At 52.6% G+C, this 19,594-nt stretch overlaps 2 protein-coding genes across 2 annotated transcripts in view; one reads left to right on the forward strand and one right to left on the reverse strand.

Moving 5' to 3' along the window:
• KPNA7 (karyopherin subunit alpha 7) overlaps window positions 1–19,594 on the reverse strand; it is a 118,372-nt gene that overhangs the window by 64,158 nt on the left and 34,620 nt on the right. The gene's annotated exons all lie outside the window — the stretch shown is intronic.
• Window positions 1–19,594, forward strand: part of LOC116581322 (myosin-16) — a 59,915-nt gene that overhangs the window by 19,735 nt on the left and 20,586 nt on the right. The window contains exons 17-30 of the mRNA XM_032328465.1: window positions 352–469; window positions 1,655–1,775; window positions 5,049–5,185; window positions 6,472–6,553; window positions 8,987–9,160; window positions 10,211–10,438; window positions 10,944–11,048; window positions 13,130–13,216; window positions 13,445–13,590; window positions 14,729–14,819; window positions 15,199–15,255; window positions 15,935–16,021; window positions 17,747–17,992; window positions 18,806–18,923. Coding sequence (XP_032184356.1) covers window positions 352–469; window positions 1,655–1,775; window positions 5,049–5,185; window positions 6,472–6,553; window positions 8,987–9,160; window positions 10,211–10,438; window positions 10,944–11,048; window positions 13,130–13,216; window positions 13,445–13,590; window positions 14,729–14,819; window positions 15,199–15,255; window positions 15,935–16,021; window positions 17,747–17,992; window positions 18,806–18,923 — 1,797 coding nt within the window. The remainder of the gene's footprint in view (window positions 1–351; window positions 470–1,654; window positions 1,776–5,048; window positions 5,186–6,471; window positions 6,554–8,986; window positions 9,161–10,210; window positions 10,439–10,943; window positions 11,049–13,129; window positions 13,217–13,444; window positions 13,591–14,728; window positions 14,820–15,198; window positions 15,256–15,934; window positions 16,022–17,746; window positions 17,993–18,805; window positions 18,924–19,594) is intronic.

The raw sequence follows: 19,594 nt of genomic DNA on the forward strand, positions 1-19,594 counted from the left end.
TCAGTACTCAGCGTAGAGACTGCTTGTCTCTCTTTCTCCCCCTCTGCTCCTCCCCTCGCTTATGCACTAGCTCTCTCTCAAATAAATAAAATCTTTAAAGAAACGGATCATCCAAAATTCATGTTCTAGCTGCTTTGTAAAGCAAAAATCATGTTTTGGCTGGGTGGGCACCAGCTGGAAGTCACACTGGGGAGGCCTTTGGGTGTTGGCTGAATTGTGGGGCTCCCTGGGCAGTGATGGGACAAGACTGGGGTTGATGACACAGATGCTCAGTTAGCTTTCTGCGGTGGCAAGGAGTAGCCTGTCCCATCTGAGAATCCTGACGGCATCCTGTGCCCTCCCCCTTGGCAGGCGTGGTGGATGCCCACCTGATCATGCACCAGCTGGCTTGTAACGGAGTCCTGGAAGGCATCCGTATTTGCAGGAAGGGCTTCCCAAACAGGATGCAGTACCCGGAGTTCAAACAGAGGTGAGTGGTGTCTCCCTGATACCATGAGTCTACCGTTCTCGGTTGACAGGGACTGACTAATGGAGAAATACAGTCCTGTTGTCCCAGACGCTACACCTCACAGCAGATACCAACTCACCGTCATTACTTTGTGCTTTGACTTGAATTTCAACTGCTGGCATGTGCATTTCTTTGCCTGAGGGCCTCCCCTGGCTCTGGAACCTGCTTTGCTACTGGGCAGGCTGAAAGTCTCAGGAAGTAATGTCTCCTCAGGAGCAGCCCTCAACCAGTGACTGAGGACAATTGTCAAATAAATACTTCAACTCCCTCACCCTTCTTGGTGGCCTAACGATGAGGCATGTTCTGTACTGGCTTCCAGATAAGTGTCTAACAGTAGGCTCTCCAGGTTAAATTATAAAAAATAATAAATATTTAAAAGCCCTGGTTTGTAGTGTCTTTGGATTTCCATGGGATAAACTCTCTCATGGCCAATTTCAAGCTAGCAATGAGACGTCACTGAATGACTGAATGTCGGGTTGGGTAGAGGTACATACCACTGTTCCCAGTGTCCCCCAGCAGGATTAAGTCTCAGCTGCCCATTGTGATAACTAGTCTGATAACATGCCTCTTATTAACTTCCCTGACCCCCTTCCCAACCCTGCTACCCTCCACCCCACTTCACCTCCTCCCCACAGATAAACCATTTGTACTTGAATCCTTGTGTCAAGGTCTGCTTCTGGGGGAACCTAAACTAAGACCTCCACCTAAGGCATTGTTTTCCATCTACCCCCTCCCTGTCTGCTGGAACATATGACCACAGACAGACGGAACAGGACAAGTCACTAGAGGTCATCTTGTCCAAGCCCTCTGAAGGCTCTAAACAGGGAAGGACTCGTGGAAATCACAAAGAGGGCTGCTGGCAGGTCAGCAAAGGCAGCACTTCTATGCCTGGAAGGAAAGATCAGGAAGGAAAGATGTGGGTGTCTTCATTTCTAGGAGCACCTGCCACCTCATGGACTCCTGACCAACACCAGTGTTTGCTCCCCAAGGTCTCCTGTCAGTCCTACCCACTGCCTGCTGTGGCCATCTGTAAAACAGGTCTAACCTGTGACTCCAAGACCATCACAAAGGTCAACCATGTGGTTATGCTTCCTGAGCTGCCAGCTTGGGCACGACAACAATTATCATTTGTGTCTCTCCCACCAGGTACCAAGTGCTGAACCCCAACGTGATTCCTCAGGGATTCGTAGACAACAAGAAGGCCTCAGAGCTGCTGCTCGGATCCATCGACCTGGATGTGAATGAGTACAAGATCGGGCATACCAAGGTAACCTCTTCCGGTGACACTCCCTCCCTACGCCGCCCAGCCTTGTCCTCAGAAGGTGAGCTTCAGGGCATGAATTCCAACTGCCTGTCTTGGGCAAGCCCGCCCCCCACCCAGCTGATGAGAGCCTCAGTTTCCTCCTCTGGAAAAGGAGAGCTGATACAGTTGATCTCATGGAATTTGGGGGATGAGAACCCAGCTCAGACAGGTACTTACTAAATGGTAGATTAGTTCCTAGGCCTATATGAACCCCAGTAAGAATCGAGGTCCTGGGTTTGACTGGGGCATGAAACTGTGTGTGTTTGTGTTAGGTGCGGGGGGCGGGGGTGAGGTCTAAGAGTAAAGCACCATAATCCCAGCCCACCACACTGAAAGCTCCAGCCCTGAGCTGGCAGGTGAGTCGGGGCTGACTCAGAGAGGCTGCCTGATCCTGACTCAGCGGACATAGGCTGCCCTGTGTCTGTCCCACTTCCTGGCCCTGCAGAGTCCCGTTGGGATTGGCAGGGCCAGCCAGGCTAATGGTGCAAGGTGTCCCTCTACAGCTGTCCGAGCAGACTACACCCCAGCCTGACAACCAGGGTGATCCAGGAGGGGTGCCAGCTTTGCATCCAGGAGCATCGGGCTCAAAGCCTGCCCCTGTGTAGCCCACAGGCCTGGGGAAACACAGGGATGCTCTGGGCTATGTGTACATCCCACCCCTCTGGCCACTTAGCAAATGTTGCCAAGCATGGTTCAAGGCTCTAGGGATACACCAGCGAACAGAATAGAGTCCCCAGCTCCCTGGAGCTTGCTTCTGGTAGTAAGTGCTGGCAGAATCATCACACTGCTCTAGAATCTGCCAGAACTGTTAGCTTTGGCCTCCTTCACAATTAAGACATGCTGTGCACAACTAAACTGACTTTGAGGAACACTTTGGGTTTTGTCATAATCACTGAATACCAGCTGCTTCCCCCACCTCACCTTTGAAGGATGGGAAACTTGAGGAAGTGGGGACTGGGACATGGAGCTGATGTGCCCAGCTCTGCAGAACCAGGCAGGAAGGAGCAGGCCTCGGACCCCCAACATGCTGCTTGCGGGAAGGGGAGATACGGCTGCCATTGCTAGCATCTGACACAGCTACTGGCTGGGCAAACGGACTGCATTTGAGGTCGTGCAAAGACTGCACTGGGAACCGCGGGTCCAGATAAAGGTCTGGGTATTCTGGGGACAGCTTTGCTCCCCAAGGGCCGGGCAGGCTCTTGTGGCAGAGGCAGAATAGAGACCAGGATGATTCTGAAGGTCAGCTGTGTCCCTTATCCCTATCATTGGCGCATGGGGGCCCTACCCCCGCCACATGCTCACCTCACTACTCCTGAAAGGACACACCTCCACGAGCAGCCATTGGGAAATATCAAAAAAACATTTCATGAAATCAAGCCCAATGTCTCAACCCCATGATGGCTAGCTCTTTGAGTTTTTGTGGGGGAAGAAGACAGGGAGAGAAAACTTTCTTTTCCAGTTGGTACCATAGCATCCACATAAAAGATTCAGCTGGGGGCTCGGCTCCCTGCCCCAATGTATGGAATCACAGACTCTCGGGGCTGGGAGGACTCAGGGTCCTGCACTCCCACTGAACAACAGCGGAGATCGAGGCCTCCCCAAGAAGAGTAGCTTGGCTAAAGTGACATAGCACATCCAAGGCAGCCTGAGGCCAGGTACAGGTTTCCTGGCACCTTCTCTCCTTCTAGAAGTTTCTCTTATGTCCTACTTGAGGCTTATAAAAAGATGTTACCTTATGAAACACACTAATAATAAAACAACCACCCACAAGCCCTCTTAAAAATCCAGAACTTAATCTTTGCATCTCTTTCCTCCCCACCCCCAGGAGTAAACTTTGTCCTGAATGTTAACCAGCCTCCTGCCTTTTAAAAAATAGTTTCCTCGCATATGCATCTGGCTTCGGTTTCTGCCTGGTTCTGAGCTTCGTGGAAGTGTCATACTTGATACACTCTCCTGTAACATGCTTCTAACCCTTCGTTGTATTTCCAGGATCCATCCTTGTTGGTTAGAACATGACAATCATTCACATATCTTGCTGCCTCAGACAGTCACATCACAATTACCCTTTCTTCTGTCCTTGGAAATTGTTTTCTGCCCCCAGCAGTAATTAACAATGCTACTTTGAATATCTTTCTGTGTGGTCCTATGTAGGGGTTTCTCTAGAATGAAATTCTCAGCCTTGGCTGTACATTAGAATCTTCTGGGGAGGGGTAAAGATACCAATGCCAGAGCCTCGCCCCAGAAATTGTTTGAAATCACCTATGTCCAGGTATCAGCATCTTTCCAAGGCCCTCAGGGCAGAAACAACCGTGCAGCCAGGACGGAGATAGATATGTTAACGCTGAGGAGGACAGTTGCCTGCTTCGGGGTGTGCAAACATCTAACTTGACAAGGGAATGCCAAACCATTTTCCAAAACTGTTGTACCCACTCACCTTCCCCTTGATCCACAACCTTGCCAACCCTTGCCTTTTCTGGTCTTCAAAGTTACAGGTGGAGGGAGGAGTGACTGATATCTTGAGACTTGACTTTGCATTTCCTGGAGGCTGGGTGTTTCTGCTCTTTCTGACAAACTATAAAGCTGGCCCTGTTTTCCTGGGGCTGTGCCCCACTCACGTGTCAGAGCTGGGTGCCCGAAACTGTGCAGCATTTGTAAAACTCTCTATCCTTCCTACAGAGTCAACGCCACCCCCACCCTTACTAGCCCCTCTTCCCACTCCCAGGTCCCTGGGGAACTGGAACTGTGACTGTCCAAAGGCTGTTTTGCATGGTGGTAAAGAAGGAATGCCTCTTGCCATCCTGGGCAGTCCTCACAGCAGCGAGGATTATGAAGATAGATCACATTTTATTTACAGTTTCGCACTTTATACAAGACTTTTCCACCCAATATCTCCAATCCTTATAGTAACCCTCAGGGAGGGATCAACATCCCAATTTCACAGATGAGGAACTGAGGCCCTGAGATGTGAGGAGACACATTCAGGGTGACCCAGCCAGTTAAGTGCAATTCCCATAGGAAGAGCCAAGGGCAAGGGGAAACTGACGCTGTGGTCCTGCTGTTGGCGCTGTCTAGGCTGGGGCCAGCTGTTCCCAAGGGGCCTCAAACACCAGCCCTTGCCTGGCCCTCTTAACTTTTAAGGACCTTTCTGGACCCCTGGTGCCTGGATGGAAAACTCCCTGCAGTGGCTGCCTCTGGTGACAGCTGGCCTCTTTTCAGATGGGTGTGTCTTTCCCCTAGGTATTCTTCCGAGCTGGCATCCTGGCTAAGCTTGAGGACATGCGGGACGAGCGGCTGGCCAAGATCATGACGATGTTACAGTGTCGCCTCCGGGGTTTCCTTATGAGGATTGAGTTCAAGAAGATGCTGGAACGAAGGTAGCACTCACCAGCAGCAATAGGGGTGGGCCCCAGAGGCCATGCTCACTCACACAGGATGACCAGGGACCCCGCCACACACACAGCTCTCAGCTGCATTAGCAACATCGGGCAGTGAGATGAGGGGAGGGTGCCAGTGTCTTCGCTGGCCCAAAGAAACCTATTGGGGGCCTCTCTTAGTTTTCTAGGGTTTCCGCGACAAAAGCACTACAGTCTGGCTGCCTTAAATCAGTGGAAATGTATTTTCTCACAGTTGCAGAGACCAGCTGGTCTGAAATCGAGGTGTTGCAGGCCACACTCCCTCCAAAGCTCTAGAGAAGGACCCTTCCTTGCTTCTTCCAGTCCTGGTGGCCCCAGGTGTTTCTTGGCTCGTGGCCACATCATTCCAATTTCTGCCTCAGTGTCTGTGTCTCTACACTGGCTTCCTTCATTTTATATGGACACCAGGCCTTTTGGGTTAGGAACCCACCTTTCTCAACTATGACCTTCTCTCAGCCTAAGTAATGATCCTGTTTCCCAACAAGGTCACACTCCTAGGTACTGGGGGTTAGGACTTCAGCGTATCTTTTGGAAGGGGACACAATTCAACCCCTAACAGGGGCCACCAAATATAAATCCTATAGGTCACTTCCCGTTATTGATCCCTGTGACGATACTATGACAGGGATACGGTCAGGCCAGCACCCTGTGGAAACTGAGGCCAGAAGGGTGAAGGGCCTGGCCCGGGTTCATGCAGAAAGAGTCGAGACTGGAACCCAGAAGCCCTCACTCCAAGTCCTTGCCTCTGGAATCCTGTTTCCCAGTGGTGTCTCTAAAACCATCATCAGAAAATAGCTCGGGCTCCTCTGGATGGCCTCTGGTTGACTCTGGGTCTTTGTGGCCGTAGTATTAGTAATAATAACAGTAATGAACAAATAACAACAATAATGGGTTCCTGATATCCACTAGGCGCTCTGCGACCCCAGCTGAAGGCAGGGACCCCGGTCAGGAGCGGAGGGTAGGACAGCAGCCCAACCCAGCCCAGGGCCTCGGCACACAGGAGGCTTCGGTAAATGACAGTCCAGTGAAGGTGCCAGGGACAAAGAGGCGGGCTCCAGAGACTGCACACAGATAGGATGCAGAGGGTAATGGGCGACTTCTGCTGAGGGATCAGAAGGAAGGACAGTGTAAGAAGGAATGAGTGGTCTGTCCGAGCCTTGAGCTATCTGAGAAGAACTGTTCCATCCGGGAGGCCGGGCCCCGACACCTGCACTCTAATCCACGAGACCCCGGCTTCTTTTTTGCAGAATCGGCCTGAAAGTCATCCAGCGGAACACACGTAAATTCTTGGAGCTGCGTTTCTGGGGCTGGTGGAAGCTCTACAACAAGGTAGGGCTCAGGGGGCCAGGTGAGCCTGCTGCTGCGGGGGGACGGGGGACCTTGGTTCTGGGTGGAGGTACCTCTCGTGGGTGGCAGGCCACAGGATGCTGCAGGCACAGTCCAAAAATGAGAGGAAGGCGGAATCTAGCCTCCTGCCAGACAGGGGCAAATTCCTCCCTAAGGAACAACCACAGTGTGTCTTCCGGCCTCATCTCCTCCCTGAGAGCCTCCCGCCCCCCACCCCTGCCCCGACACACACTACAGAAAGCAGGCTTAGTTATCAGCATCTCTCCCTGGGCGGGTCAAAGCATCTTCAGCTCCTTTAGTGAAGGTCTCAGCTTTGGAGCTGGAGTGACCTCGGGAAATCATGGGGGCTGACCTCCCAGTCCTCCGGTTCTTCCGAGATGGCCGATGGCAGTGAGTGAGCCAGGTGGTGGGGCTGCGGGACCCCCAAGCAGCCAGCCTGCCCTTGACTAACACAGGAGGCCATGAGCCATCCTCCTGATGCAGGCGGAATCATAGTGGGTGATGGTGTCCCCGCCTCTGGCCCCCCATCCCCCACCCTCACCCCCTTCAGGGGGGACACCCTGCTGGGCCCCAGAGGAGGCAGGATGCAGGGCTGCTACATTTGCATTCGGGAGCTGGGATGGTGTTGTCTCAAGGGGCAGCCAGGCGGTGGTGTGAGTCCTCTCTCTGGCCCTGCGGCCGGGTGGCTCACGCAGAAGCTTCTTTCCCCTCCCTGTGGGAAAGCGCTGTGGAACACAGTGCTGGCCACAGGTTTGAAGGAGGGATAGTAGGTCTGCATCCCCAAAGGCACCCACACATGGGCCAACCTGCTCAGGGGCCTGAGATGGCAGAGGAGTCCAGACGAGCGTTTCTCAGAGTGCAGGCATCGCCGCTCATTTCCCCACCTGTTCCCCACCTCTTTCCAGGCGTCCACTCAGTTTTTTATTTTGAAATTTTTATTTTAAAAGGAAATATTTTATCCTTATCTGCTTTAATCTCATCCTTAGCAAGCATTACACATCCACAGAATGGTGGATTTGACGAGTCATTTTCTGTTCTTAAAAATTATTATTTAAAGAAATTAATTACTCAGTTTCTTATTTTTTTTAAGTTATTTTTAAAGTAACTATGTAACGAGGACTATCAAAGGGTTTCTATGTGATGCCATATCTGTCTCACCTTCCCCCTTTGTATTTGTGTTGCTCTCTGGGAAGCCCCAGGCCAACAGCCATTAAGATGCTTTCAGGCGGGACACATGGTCCCAAATGAGGAGGTGAAGCCTGAAAACCTCCCATTCTTTACTAGAAAGTAAAACCGCTAATTAAACGCAGCAGAGCAAGATCCTATTCCAATGAGTTAAAAAAAGGAAAATAAAATAAAAATCCTTTTCTCTTAGTTTTTAATTAAGCTCTAATCTTATTTATGCCAGATAGGATGAGTTGATGGGGAAAAAATAAACAACATGTTGTGGGAGTTTTTCATTGAATAAAAAGAGTTACATAGTTGTGGGTTCACGTGGACCCACCACTGTGGCATCCCAGGTCCCCACAGCCCAGGTTGGCAAGGTGGCTTCCCCGTCATCTTCCAAGAGAAGTGATGCCTTCTCCCAAATCCATCTCCATGGGGCGTTTGCCCTCCAGAGAAACACACCCATTGGTCAGGACATACCCTGAGGGCCTGTCCTGCCAGCTCTGCTCAGAGCTGTAGGGACACGGAGGGCATGGGGGAGATTTTCGAGGGACTCAAGGTCTAGCAGGGCGAGGAGTACAGGTGGAGGGAGCTGAGGGACCCAGGCCCTCTTGCAGGGTAAGAAGGGCAAAATGCGTAGAGAGGTCTGGTTGGGGGCGACGGGTGCAGAAGAGGAGCAGGGGCTCCCGGCCAAGGGACAAGGCAGGCGCAGCCCTACAGAGCGGGGAGCAAGAGGGCAGAGGCAGGATGTACCAGCTGAGCCGGAGCAGGGTGAATGAGGCTGGGTGGCGCGAGGCCTGGAAGACCACGGCGGGGAGCAGATGAAAGAAAAGTAAGTGAGAAATACAGAGAGACACTGAGAATATACTTGTGACAGGGAGAGAGACCGAGGGAGGAATCAGTGAGGGAGAAAGTTGGGTGAAACCAGAGCTTGAATTCAGCCAGGGTTCCTGAGCACACAATTTACAGAAACACTGGGCGTGGCTAGATGCCAAAGAATGTCTAACTCAGTGTCCCCTAGGATCAAAGAGCACCCTGAGGATTGGTCCCCAGCCAGGATGGGCCCTCCCTGGAGAGGCTAGGGATGTTTTAGGGCATCTATGGAGAGGTTCCTCCTCACGACTGCCAAGAGCTGTTTTCCACCCCGGTGGAGGTGTGACGTCCTGTCTGAAGCAGAGCCCACAGCCCACCAGCGAGCCCCCACCAAGCCCATCCCCGTGACACAGTATGGTGTTGCCCTCTACCCAGGTCAAGCCACTCCTGAATGTGGCTCGTCAAGAGGAGGAGATGAAGGCCAAGGAGGAGGAGCTGAGGAACGCCATGTCCAAGACCCAGGACCTAATAAATAGGGTAAAGGAGCTGGAGGAGAAGATGGCCACACTCAGCCAGGAAAAGAACGACCTCACCATCCAGCTACAGGCTGTACGTGGGGCCCTGGAGGGGAGGGGAGGTGTAGGGGGGTGGGAGGGGTAGCTGGGAGCCCTGGCAACTACTAGGATCACCAGGGCCGCTGAGAGTCAGACTCAGAGAGGGAGAGCCTTCTGAGAAGCCATGTACAAGTGAGGTCCTGGCAATAAAAAGAACCACCGGGGGCACCTGGGTGGCTCAGTGAGTTAAGCCTCTGCCTGGGATTGAGCTCCGCATCGGGCTATCTCCTCAGCAGGGAGCCTGCTTCCCTCCCCCACACCCCCGCCCGCCTCTCTATCTTCTTGTGATCTCTGTCTGTCAAATAAATAAATAAATTCTTTAAAAAAAAAAAAAGAACCACCAATTCCTAGAAGCACCTTCATGGGCTCCACCCCTTCATGCCTCACAATGATTTCCCTTATCGTACAGACAAAAACTGAATTTCAGTAATGTTATGCCATGAATCGTAAGTCACACAGCTGGTTTGTTCGACTCTGTGGCCAGTTATCATCCTACACCACCAACCCCATCTTGGGGAAACGCCGGTGAACACCCAGGTTGTTCCTCTTCTGCCCCTTCCTGTCCGCTTGACCTTTGACAACCCCATCCTTCTCTGATATCAGTTCCCTCATCCCCAAACAGTAGCTTATGGTAACTGTAGCTTAACATCTGCCTGGCTCGCCCCTCGGGGTTGTTAGGAAGAGGAACTGTGGATGGGAAATGGCTTGTTAACGCAGAAGTGCTGACTCCGCGCTGGGAGCTAGTTGGGTGTATGGCCCAGGCCTCACTGACAGATGGAGCCACGGGCACACCCGGGTTCAGCAGTGGGACAGCAGACCCTACACTACCAGTGTGGTGCAGCCCGAGGGTCCTCCCCTTCTCCTGGACCACCTCTGCTGTCACCTTACCAGGAATCGCGTGAAAATGCAGATTTGAAGCCAGCAGGTCTCGGGGGAAACCTGAGACTTGGCGTCCTACTCAACTGATCCGTGATGCCGCTGGTGGTCCGGGGACGGCACCGCTACCGTTTGGGACCCCTTTGATGTGTGCTCTTTCTTCCATCAGGAGCAAGAGAACCTGATGGATGCCGAGGAGCGCCTGACCCAGATGATGAAGACCAAAATGGAGCTGGAGAGCCAGATCTCGGACATGCGGGAGCGGCTGGAGGAGGAGGAAGGCACGGCGGCCTCCCTGAGCGCCACGAAGCGCAAGCTGGAGGGGGAGATGAGCGACCTCAAGCGGGACCTCGAGGGCCTTGAGACCACGCTGGCCAAGACGGAGAAGGAGAAGCAGGTGAGGAGGCCCTGGGGCCTGACCACACTCCTCGCCAGAACCAGGAACTCTGCGGGGCTCACACCTGGAGTCCCCACTGTAGCATGGCCCAGCACCCTCGCCACCAGCCACAGCAGGCTAGTAACTTAACTCGATGTAATTTAAAACGTGGCTCCGCTGTTGAGCGAGCCGCATTCTGCTGGCTCGGCAGCCACACGTGGCTAGTGCTACCACATCGGATCTGCAAGACTGGTGGGGCCCGAGGATCTATTCTCAAAGACACTGTTGACATCTGAGGACTGGGCTGGGACAGCAAAGGCCTGAACTGGTGGCTCTCACTGCCCCCGTCACCCTAAGATTCTGATGCAGTCGGTTAGAGTGTGCCCAGGGCGTCAGCATCTCTCAGGCTCCCAAGTGACTCCGGACTGTAGCCAAGCTGTAGAGTCCCCTCTCTCAGAGAAAGTGCCTCCCCCAAGGGTGTTCCCAGCCTTAAGGGTCTGTCTCTCTCTCCTGCCCCCACTTCTAGGCCCTGGATCACAAGGTCCGCACCCTGACCGGGGACCTCTCGCTCCGGGAAGACTCCATCGCCAAGCTCCAGAAGGAGAAGAGGGCCCTGGAGGAGCTGCACCAGGTGGGCACCGCAGACTTGCCCTTGGCAGAGCAGATGGAGCTTGGAGACTGGAGATCCAGATTCAAATCCCAACTTTGCTGCTCCTCAGCTGGGGCCCATAGGGAAGGCACAGAGTCTCCCAAAGTCTCAGTTTCCTCATCCCTGAGGTGGGCGTTGTCATATCTTATTGCTGTTCTCCCAGGTTTGTTGTAAGTAGGGTGACCATATCATTTCATCACCCAAACTAAGACGGGTCAAGAGTCCCAGGTGCGCTGGAAGGTATGGTCCCCAGACTCATCAGGACGACGGGGGTGATCCATAGAAGTGCCCTGGGAGCAACGCCCCAGTGAACCCTGATACATCTCGGTGACAAAGGGCATAAGCTTTTGTCATGGGGAGACCCTCTCGAGGGTTATGAGCTCAGGCTCCCGAACGCAGAGTCCGCTCAGGCCAGCCGCCAGTGCTGACTGTGGCACAGACTGCTTCCTAGCTCTGGAGACAGAGGTACAAAGAGCAAGTCGAGGCCCAAAGCCAGCCAGTGGACCCCCACTGCCATGTTTGCAGACACGATGAACACACAACACGTCTCCCGAGTGCCTCTCCCCGCTGCCTCCAGAAACACCACCCCCGAGACTGTGACTCTCAACTATTTCATACTCAGAGTCCCCTTCCATAACAAATACGGTCAATTCTCATTATTCGAGAGAGTCATGTTCTATAAAGTCACCATAAACACTGAATTAGCAAACACTGAACCTCAGTTTTAAGGGGAACTGTAGGGTTTGGTTCCCGCAAGCCTCTGCTCATTCAGTACACAATACATATTGACTATAATCAATACATTGCTTTGTTTTACATACGTTTCTATATCTCATGCCTGAACAGAACTTACCTGACATAGATATTTCCTCTGTGGGGCACATCACAACCTTCTTGTGCTGGAGAACACTAACTAGACAGCATGGCAGACTGTGCATGGGGCCCATTTGAGAAAGCAAAATCACCAAGACAAAACCACCAAACTATAAAACCATGGCACTGCATAGACTCTGAAAAAGACCCTGTTTGCAGTAGGAGTGGGAACAAGAAGGCAGGGCCCCATCTCCTCTAACTGCGGCTGGGAGTGTGCGCCCCGGGAGACTCAAATTTTTCTCTACTCTGCGCATGCCTGCAAAGGACGTTGAAAGCACCACGAGTATTGATTTGGGATTACAAATAAATTTGAGCTAGTAGGTAAACTGGCAAGTAGATAATCCACAAATAATGAGCACAGGCTGTATTTTGGAAGCCTCTCTTACCGCCCCTAAAATAAAAACTATTGTAAGCCATACATAACTTCAAAAAAAAATCAGTAGTGTGCTCCTTCTTTTTTAAAAGGGGAAATGAAAGGAGTGTAATTTGTAATAAACGATGGGGTTGTCAGCATGTCAGAGCTCGGGCAGGTCTCCGAGAAGGTGTCGGGAGCAGGCGGGCGTTCCCCTGAGCCTGCCTAGGTGGCTGCAGGTGGGCACTGAGGGCGTGTGGGGGACACCGACAGTGCAGTGTGGATGCTGTCTGTGATGAGAGTTTACATAATGGTGAAGAATTCTCAGGGAGATTTTGACAATAACAAATCTTCTGTCTGTTTTCACGGTGGATCATTCTTCAAAAATGTAGTCTATACTAAATGAAAAAAAAAAAATAGCTGAGTTCTATGGAAAGTGGTGCTGGGTGCTAGGTCCCAGAAGAACTAATTGTTGTTTCGCTTATGTGAATACCTGGATGGGGCATCAAGTGTGCGGACTGCAGGGTTCTTCATGGCGCTGGATTGTTTCCAGCAATTCTAGAAACACCCACTAAGTGCCCGTGGGGTCCCCAGTCGCGGTGACAACAAAAAACACCCCACAGATTTCTGACCTACTCCATGGAGAACCAGAGCCCCACTGACCGGTGAGGGTCCCCCTGCAGCTGACAGGTACTGGGGTCTGCTCCCCACCTCACCTGGTGCCAAGGGCAGGTGCTCAGTAGCTGTCCACTGAGCTCAGAAGTGATGGCAGAAAACCGGGTCTGTTCAGCTGCTCCCGCCTGGCTTGTGGGACACGCGTGTGTATTTTTCCCTTCAGAAAACCCTGGACGACCTGCAAGCCGAGGAGGACAAGGTGAACCACCTGAACAAGACCAACAGCAAGCTGAGCACCCAGATCCATGAGGTAATGCCCTGTTGCTGGGGCCAATGCTGTAGCTCAAGGGCCAGCTCCATGCTGGGGCACAAGGTCCTCAGATGCATTTGGGGAACTGGACTGACCCAGGCCTCGGGGAAATGAGGGCCTCTCTGAGGCTACAGCGAAGGAACCAGGTCCAATCTGGTTCCTCATCGCATTCCAGTCTCAGACTCACCTCCCCACCCCTACTCTCTCTTCCTTTTCTTGTTTCTGCAGCTGGAGGACAACTGGGAGCAAGAAAAGAAAATCCGAGCGGAGGTGGAAAAGGCTCGTCGCAAAGCTGAGAGCGACCTGAAGATGACCATTGACAATCTCAATGAGATGGAACGGTCCAAGCTAGACCTCGAGGAGGTGGTGAAAAAGTACGCCCATGCAGGCCTTCACTGGCCCATAACAGCAGCAGCAGTATCTAGCACTTCCTGGGTAGGGTCAGGAGCAGCTGAGGGCTGCTCGTGCTTTAATGGATGATCCCAGCACCCGCTGTGCCCAGGCCCTGTGCCCAGGACAGAGGATACAGGGAGGGATAAAGGGAGGAGGGAGGAGGTGCTGCCCACTCACAGGGAGCTCCAGGCCTCACGCAGGGCTTGTTGGGCACTGGAAAGGAGACTAGTACTAAGCAAGGCATCTATCCCAAAAGATAGGGGGTCTTCGTAGAAATCCATCAAGCTGAACTTTCAAAGATCACAAGAGTTGAGGGGGTATTTTCTCAGTATCACTGCCAATAACATGGGAGAGCTGGATGGAGTACAGAAACACTGGAACCAGGAACGCAATGGCAAGGCTACTGCAACAGTCCAGGTGTAAACCTGAACTTAGTAAGAGGCTGAGGGATGGAGATGAGGGGACGGACTAGGAGAGCTCTCGGGGAGTGGAATTTGGACAGCGCATCTCTGAGGTGCAATTGGCTAAGACAGGTTCAAAGCACCACGGACTGCTAGGAGGGTGGGCAGCTAGCTCTGCCTCTCAGCATTTCCTCTGTGGCACATCAGGAGGTGTACGTGACCTTGACCATCCTGCTCATCCACTTGGCCTCTGGCGTCTTAGTTCTCACATGTGGCTCCTTGGCACACGGAACCCACATGTCAGAAGAAGACATCCTTTGGTGGAAAGTTTTTAGAGGAAAATTTTCCTTAAAAAGGCAAAGCCAGAGTCCCTAGCATGTAAGCTGTGCCAGAACAGTGATTTCTGTCTGGTTTGCTCACTGATGTGTCCCCGGAAGCTCAAACAACGTCTGGCACACAGTAGATACTCGATAAACTTGTACCAAATTAAGCAGCACATGAGTGAATGAATAATCGGGTGGAAAGCGTGTGCAGCAGATTCTGGGGGCTCTGCAGGGTGAGGCCTCCTGGGCAGTCACCCAAGAAGGCCAGGCGCTGGGGCATGAGTGGTTCTCAGTAGGTTCAAGGCCTCCTCCGGCAGCCCAGGTTCTGTTCGCTCACCAGCCAGCCGATCGCCCCTCAGAGCTCTTCACTCAGGAAGTCAAACCTTCTCTTGCAGGAGGGATATGGAAATCAATTCTGTCAACTCCAAATATGAGGACGAGCAGTCCCTGAATTCCACCCTCCAGCGGAAACTGAAGGAACACCAGGTGTGTCTGGTGCCTGGGACCGGGACCAACGGAGCTCTCCCTCCCAAATGCACTTCCAGGCAGCTTAGCTCCCCGCAGCGAGACTGGCCCAGAGTCCTTGAGACTGATCCTTGCTCACCTCACTCAGACTTGGAGTCAAAGGCCCTCCACAACCCGCCCCATTCCCTCCCTGACCTTGTCACCCAACCTTGCCCCGCCACTCCCCAGCGTCCCTCCTGCCTCAAGGCCATTGCACATACTCTCTGGGCCCTATTCCCCCTCTGCTTTTGACCGTGTCCCCCTGGGCAACTTGCCATCATTTCCATATTAAAAGGCCAAGTGGGCAAGTTTGTAACTTCACCCAGAAGAGATAACCCCCCTTGGCTTATTTGTGTGCTAGGCCCGAATTGAGGAGCTGGAGGAGGAACTGGAAGCTGAGCGGGCAATGAGAGCCAAGGTAAATAAAATACTTCTGCACTTTTTTGAGTCTAAGGACCCAGTGCCAGCCACAATCCAACCATAAGCAGACACTCCACTCAGGAAAGCAAGAGGACAGGTTTCCAACTGAAAAGGCCTTACTGATTCTCGAGCTGTGCACCAGGCCCGGTGCTACACGTGCAATATTAATTATGACGTAAGATGCACAGATACTATTTCTGGTGTGAGTCCAAGGAGAGGAGGCTCGTTCTGCCCGGGGCAGCTAGGGAGGCAACATTAGCCTGGCGACTTGGAGACTGAATCCAACAGGCTGACGCCGGGAAGAATTTCCACGCAGAGAGAAGAAAGAGCACCTCTCTGCGTAGGGACAAAGATGTAAAAAGAAAAGCAAAGGATGGAAGGAGCCTTTCTGGTGGGAATCTGAGGCCAGGAAGCGGGGGGAGACGAATCCACACACACCTAATCTCCAGATTCAGCCAAACCAGGCCGAGGGTAGGGTGGGCGCGAAGACCCCCCACCCAGTGCAGGGGAAGGACACAGGCATCCTTCACTGGCTGTGCGGGGTGGCAGGCAGAGGGCAGAACTCCCCAAGGGCAGGGGCCCAGCCTCACAAGATACCATGTGGTCACTGTAGTCTTTGCCAGAGAAGGGGGGGCTCCTGCACCAGGCTCCCGTCATGGTCATTTGATCCTCCCCAGGTGGAGAAACAACGCAGCGACCTGGCCCGGGACCTTGAAGACCTCAGCGACAGACTGGAAGAGGCTGGGGGAGCCACGTCTGCTCAGGTACCATCCTCAGGGGACCCAGGAACCCCAATTCCTGTTCGCCTGCAGGGAGAAAAAAAATTGCTGGATGATGAGCAGTGGGGAAAAAAAAATACAGAATTTTGGGGGCTAACTTGAGGAGAAAACAATAATAAAGAGGCAAGAGAGGGGCTGGTTTGGTCCCCTTTTATCTTGGGGCTCCTTAGCCCAGTGGTGGTGACAGAAGCAGCCCCGGACTGAAGGCAGAGGGCGGGCACTGTGCAATTCGTGTTTATAGAAAATGTGAGCTGCAGTGAGGCCAGCAGATCAGGGGAGGACTGCCACTAAAGAGGGTCTGTGACAGTTCCCAAGAAGGGGGGGCATGCCATGCAGGACCATACAGGGGAGCACGAAGGTCATCAGGAGGCAAGGGCAGAGGGAAATTGTACCCAAGAGCTTCTACTACATTTCTCAGGGAAGAACCGGGGAGGCAGAGTAAGCAGGCTTAGGATGGGCTAGTTTGGATAATTCCAGCAGGCTCTAGGGCACAGGGGCTGTCCCAGTTGTCTGGTACCTGGCCATGGGGTATTGAGGGCAGGCAGACAATGGCTGAGAGGGTGAGAACCCCATAGAGGAGGGATTGGAGAAGAGAGTGGGCTCTAGATTGGTTGCTTTGCTTTGGAAATTTGGTTGTTTGCCATCTCTAGAAATTACCTAACCCTGGGGGAGGGGGTTGTCCTTCCAGATTCAGCGAAGTCCCAGATCTCAAAGCATCAGAATATAGAACATGAGGACCTGGTTAAGACAGGGGGTGACCCCACACTCCCAGGGCTGGAATCCAAGCTGAGCCTCTGGTTTGGGATGCATCTTCTTCCAATTCACATAAAGGCAGAAGAGACTGGCAGAAGACACTTGAAACTCTCCTTCTAATTCCGTGTTGTTAGGTCTCTTACAAATGTGGACCCTAGGTCAGAGCTGAGAGCAGGAATGTGGATGGTGTCCCTTAGCACTAGAAGGCTCCCTGGACTCCACGTCCTATCCCCTCACCATCTGGCCACAGTCTGCTTGCTGTGGAGGGACCTGCTGAGCTGGTGCCCTGCTGCGGTCAGGGTCCCAGGAGGAAAGGCATTAAGAAAGGATGATGTCTATCGATGCAGGGAAAGTTAAGAGAACAACAGGATTCTGAGCACCAGGGGGATGGGAGGAAGTGGGGTCACGGGGCTGTGTGACATGGGGAGCCATGCAGAAGGGGCTGCTTGGTGGGCTCCTTCTGGAGGCTCCGGGGGGAGTGTATCCAAGGCCTCCTTTGTGGCAGCTGGTGGGTTGCCGGCAGACTCTGGTGTTCCTTGCTTGTAGCTGCATCAGTCCATCCCTGCCTCCATGGTCCTGTGGCCTTCTTCTTGTGTGTCTCCCTGGATCCAAATACCTCTCCTCTTAGAAGGGCTTAGGGCTCCCTCCTTAATCCAGTTATGGCATTTTAACTTGTTTATATCTGCAAAGACCCTGTTTCCAAATAAGGTCACCGTCACATGTATTTGGGGTTAAGAATTGAGCGTATCTTTTTAGGAGGCACAACTCAAGGCACAATGCTATCTAAATGAATGTGGTGGGCAACCCACCCAAAGGCTCAGGATGGATATTTCCATTAAGACCTCCTATCAGTGGGGTGCAGAAATAGCGGGGGACCACTGGGCAGGTGGTCCACGTCCAGCCTCAGGAGGCCAGTGCCGATCGGTTCTGCTAAATTCTGCTTCTCCTCTCTTCCAGATTGAGCAGAACCGCAAGCGGGAGGCAGAGCTGCTAAAGCTGAGGCGGGAGCTGGAGGAGACGGCCCTGCAGAGTGAGGCAGCGGCGTCCACGCTGCGCAAGAAGCACACAGACTCGATGGCCGAGCTGACCGAGCACGTGGAGAACCTGCAGAGGGTCAAGTCCAAACTGGAGAAGGACAAGCAGGTCATGAAGGCTGAGATCGATGACCTCAATGCCAGCATGGAGACTGTGCAGAAGTCCAAGGTGAGGGTGGACCCCCACAGAGCCACAGGGGAGTGCCCCAGTGCCCAGCCGCTTTGCAGATATTTCTCCAGGTTCATAACCTAACTGTGCCTCGGTTTCCTCATGATTAAAATGGAGACATTAAGAATCTGTACTCCATAGTGCCGTTGGGGGGGCTACGACTGTCCCTGGCATATAAGAAAAGCTCAATAAATATGAGCTATTAAGATGACCGTTACATTAAGACGACTACATCCTCAAGGAGCTGGGAGACTCGTAGGATAAATGCATACATCCCTGCAATGAAAAAGGGGTAAGTGGCAAGAGGGAAGAGCAAGTAAGCCATTCAACATGCATTTACCAAGCATCGGCCATGTAGAAGCTTTCTTGTGACATGAGGGAAAGGGGGGCTCCAAAGGTGAGCAGGGAGGATGCCTTGGGGCCCCCAGTTGCAGCCAAGTACTACTCCACACTTCAGGCACTCACGAGGTATCGTCACAGATCCTACTTTATCTGCAGATCCCTGCACTATGCTAGTATTTTTTTCTTAAACTGACCCATTGCATTTTCTTACTGGGTGAGGTCTGCAGGGGTCCGGAGTAACCATAAAATGGAGATGAGCCAGAGAGTGAGGGTCTGTGTGCCAACCCAAAGATCAAGGCTTATGTTGGTAGACATGGTGAGCTGGGGCGGGGTGGCAGGGAGATCATTCTGAGACAGGGACATTCTAGAAGGACTAGCAGGCTATATGGGAGGCTGCACTAGGGGAACCCAGGTGGGAAGCAGGGAGGGCCTGTTCCCCGTTTCCCCACCGGGCTCATTCCTCCCGAGCAGATGAACGCCGAGGCCCACATCCGAAAGCTGGAAGACAGCTTAGCTGAAGCCAATGCCAAGGTGGCTGAGCTGGAGCGAAACCAGGCAGAAATCAACGCCATCAGGACCCGCCTGCAAGGTGAGCTGGCCACAGCCTACAGCTTCCTGAGGCCCCGCGCATGGAACAGAACGGGGATCCTCAAGGAAACTGAAGGAGTAGCTGGGTCCTCTTCCCAGGGCTTTCTCAGCCTTGGAAAATTCGCATCTCCTGTGATGTGACAGGAGATTTGATTATACCCACTGAGTGTTTCAAGTATCATCTTTACAGCAGCAAACGGGGAACACTATTCAAAGCATTTCCCTCCCAGTTCTGTCAACCACCCTGGGAGATCAGCAGGAGGGGCAGCAGACACAACTCAATTTTTAAACATTTTAGAACATGACCTGCATACTAACAGACAGCGAGCATGTGTCACTAATGAAGGAGCCGGGAAACAGCAAGCCTGCCTTCAAAGGGCATTTGAGGGGCAGAGATTTACACAGTCGGTTGGGGAAGGGATGCCTGTAGATAACTTTGCTAAGGTGGACCCAAAGCCAGTTAACGTCTTACAACACAATAATCCCGCAACCTCTGGGTTTGGTTGTTTTTTTTGTTTTCCTTTCTCTTTTTTCTTTTTCTTTTTTTTTCTTAAACCAGAAGAGCTCCTATGCATCTCTAGGGCAAAAATGATTTGCAACTTATTACAATTCACTTAACATCTAACTTTGCAGAGGCCAGACTCTGATCTGCGGTAACAGCAAGACAAACAA

The sequence above is a fragment of the Mustela erminea genome, chromosome 20, assembly GCF_009829155.1.
Source record: "Mustela erminea isolate mMusErm1 chromosome 20, mMusErm1.Pri, whole genome shotgun sequence".
In the NCBI taxonomy this organism is placed as follows: domain Eukaryota; kingdom Metazoa; phylum Chordata; class Mammalia; order Carnivora; family Mustelidae; genus Mustela; species Mustela erminea.